At 36.1% G+C, this 1769-nt stretch overlaps 1 protein-coding gene across 1 annotated transcript; it reads left to right on the plus strand.

Moving 5' to 3' along the window:
* Positions 1-310: 310 nt before the first annotated feature.
* Positions 311-1316, plus strand: LOC105801407 (basic leucine zipper 43). Its single transcript, XM_012632712.2, has one exon. It carries the CDS (start codon positions 555-557, stop codon positions 1092-1094), a length of 540 nt encoding a protein of 179 aa, XP_012488166.1. The 5' UTR covers positions 311-554; the 3' UTR covers positions 1095-1316.
* Positions 1317-1769: the final 453 nt, after the last annotated feature.

Below are 1769 nucleotides of genomic sequence, written 5' to 3' on the forward strand. Positions count from 1 at the left end.
ATTAACTTTCTCGAATGCCCATATTTTTTTATGCATTTCTTTTATCATTTTGGTTGCTTTAGCTAAAAGCTTTTCCCCCAATAAAATAATTATACTCCCCACAACACAACCTCTCTCTCTGATGTAAGCATAATTCGATCAGAAAATGATTGTCCACAACCCAAATTGCATCCCCTGTTTCATGTATGTGCGCGTGCAATCATGCATGTCAATGAACATCCCCTATATGTACCTTATCTATAATTCCACAATTTTATATATAGTTGGACTCTCCTATATATGCACTCATCAATATACAAAACATGTATCATACATAATGTGAGAGAAAAATAAAAAAGTTGTGTTATTAAAATAAAAATAAAATAAAAAATACATGATTTGCATGATATGCAATAGGCCTAAGGGTCTTATCGTGTTTGCCAAGATTGAGAGCAGCACAAGCTTTTGTTAGTCTATAAGAACCTCCTCTCCTCAACCTTCATTTCCCCTTCCAACAAGAGCTTAAAATACTTCGCCTTATTGTCATCTTCCAAGATTTATAGTCCCTTATCACCATGCAGCCTAGTGAGGTTTCAGGCATCCAATACCTAGTTCCTTCCAATCCATCCCCATATTCACCCCATTTCAGCATGAATCAGAGCAACAAGCCTGCACTCGACTCGAACCAGTTCTTGAACCCCTTGTATAATTTCTATATCCCTCCTCAAATTCACGACATCAGTCCCCACTCGTCATGTATCAGCAGCAATTCGACTTCGGACGAAGCCGATGAGCAACAATTAAGCCTCATCATCGAGAGGAAGCAAAGGAGGATGATATCGAATCGAGAGTCCGCACGTAGGTCACGTATGCGTAAACAAAGGCACCTCGATGAGCTTTGGGCACAGGTAGTTTGGCTCAGGAATGAGAACCACCAGCTGATAGATAAGCTGAATCATGTATCGGAAAGCCATGACAGGGTCCTTCAAGAGAATACTCAGCTCAAAGAGGAAGCCTCTGAACTTCGTCAGATGCTTTTCGGTATGCGACTGGGTCACCCTAACTCGACTTCGGTTAACCTGGATGATGTTGCCCTGGAACATGGTTTGTCCTAAAACCTCTTCCATCACACAAATTTTTGGTTCTTCATGATGTAAGGAAATTATGAGAATAACATGTTCTGAGCGTTTAGTTTATGTATCTCTTCTAAACTATTCCCTTTCTTGTTCTTCTTAATCTCTTCCTGTATGCCATTTTACAACCGTTTATGAAAATTAAAATGGCTACTATAATTTTACCCAAAGGTAAATAAATAAAGAAAATGAGGAATTTTACTATTGTGACTTTTAAAATTCCACGCTCATCATTTTGTAAAGATATGAAGGGAAAAAATATTTGAGTTGAACCACAAATGAAGTCAGAATTGGAGTAGGGATACCCATCGTCTTCGCATCAATAAGGAGAATCCCAGTAGAAATAGTAAAATCCGAATTATTCCACAGAAGCAAGAGTTAATAAGTTTAGGTAGCAATACCCCCAAGTTTGAGCAGATGTTAATTATTGGTCAGGGAAATGATGTCAAATCCTATAATTGCTTGAAAGAAAATTAATACCCAAAGTTAATTCCTTCAAAATTTTTAAGCAAAATCTTTAAATTTTCATAAATAAATCAAGGGCCTAACAAATGTAACATTTATTTATATCTATTTTCACTATATTTTATAATATATTTGTTAAAATCTTAACCTACTAACTATGAATGAAATAATTTTCCTATTTTTAATTGCTTT

This window comes from Gossypium raimondii, chromosome 7, assembly GCF_025698545.1.
Source record: "Gossypium raimondii isolate GPD5lz chromosome 7, ASM2569854v1, whole genome shotgun sequence".
In the NCBI taxonomy this organism is placed as follows: Eukaryota; Viridiplantae; Streptophyta; class Magnoliopsida; order Malvales; family Malvaceae; genus Gossypium; species Gossypium raimondii.

Bases quoted from the DNA above. Each gene is read 5' to 3' on its own strand.
- LOC105801407 (XM_012632712.2), top strand. From the start codon at position 555: ATGCAGCCTAGTGAGGTTTCAGGCATCCAATACCTAGTTCCTTCCAAT.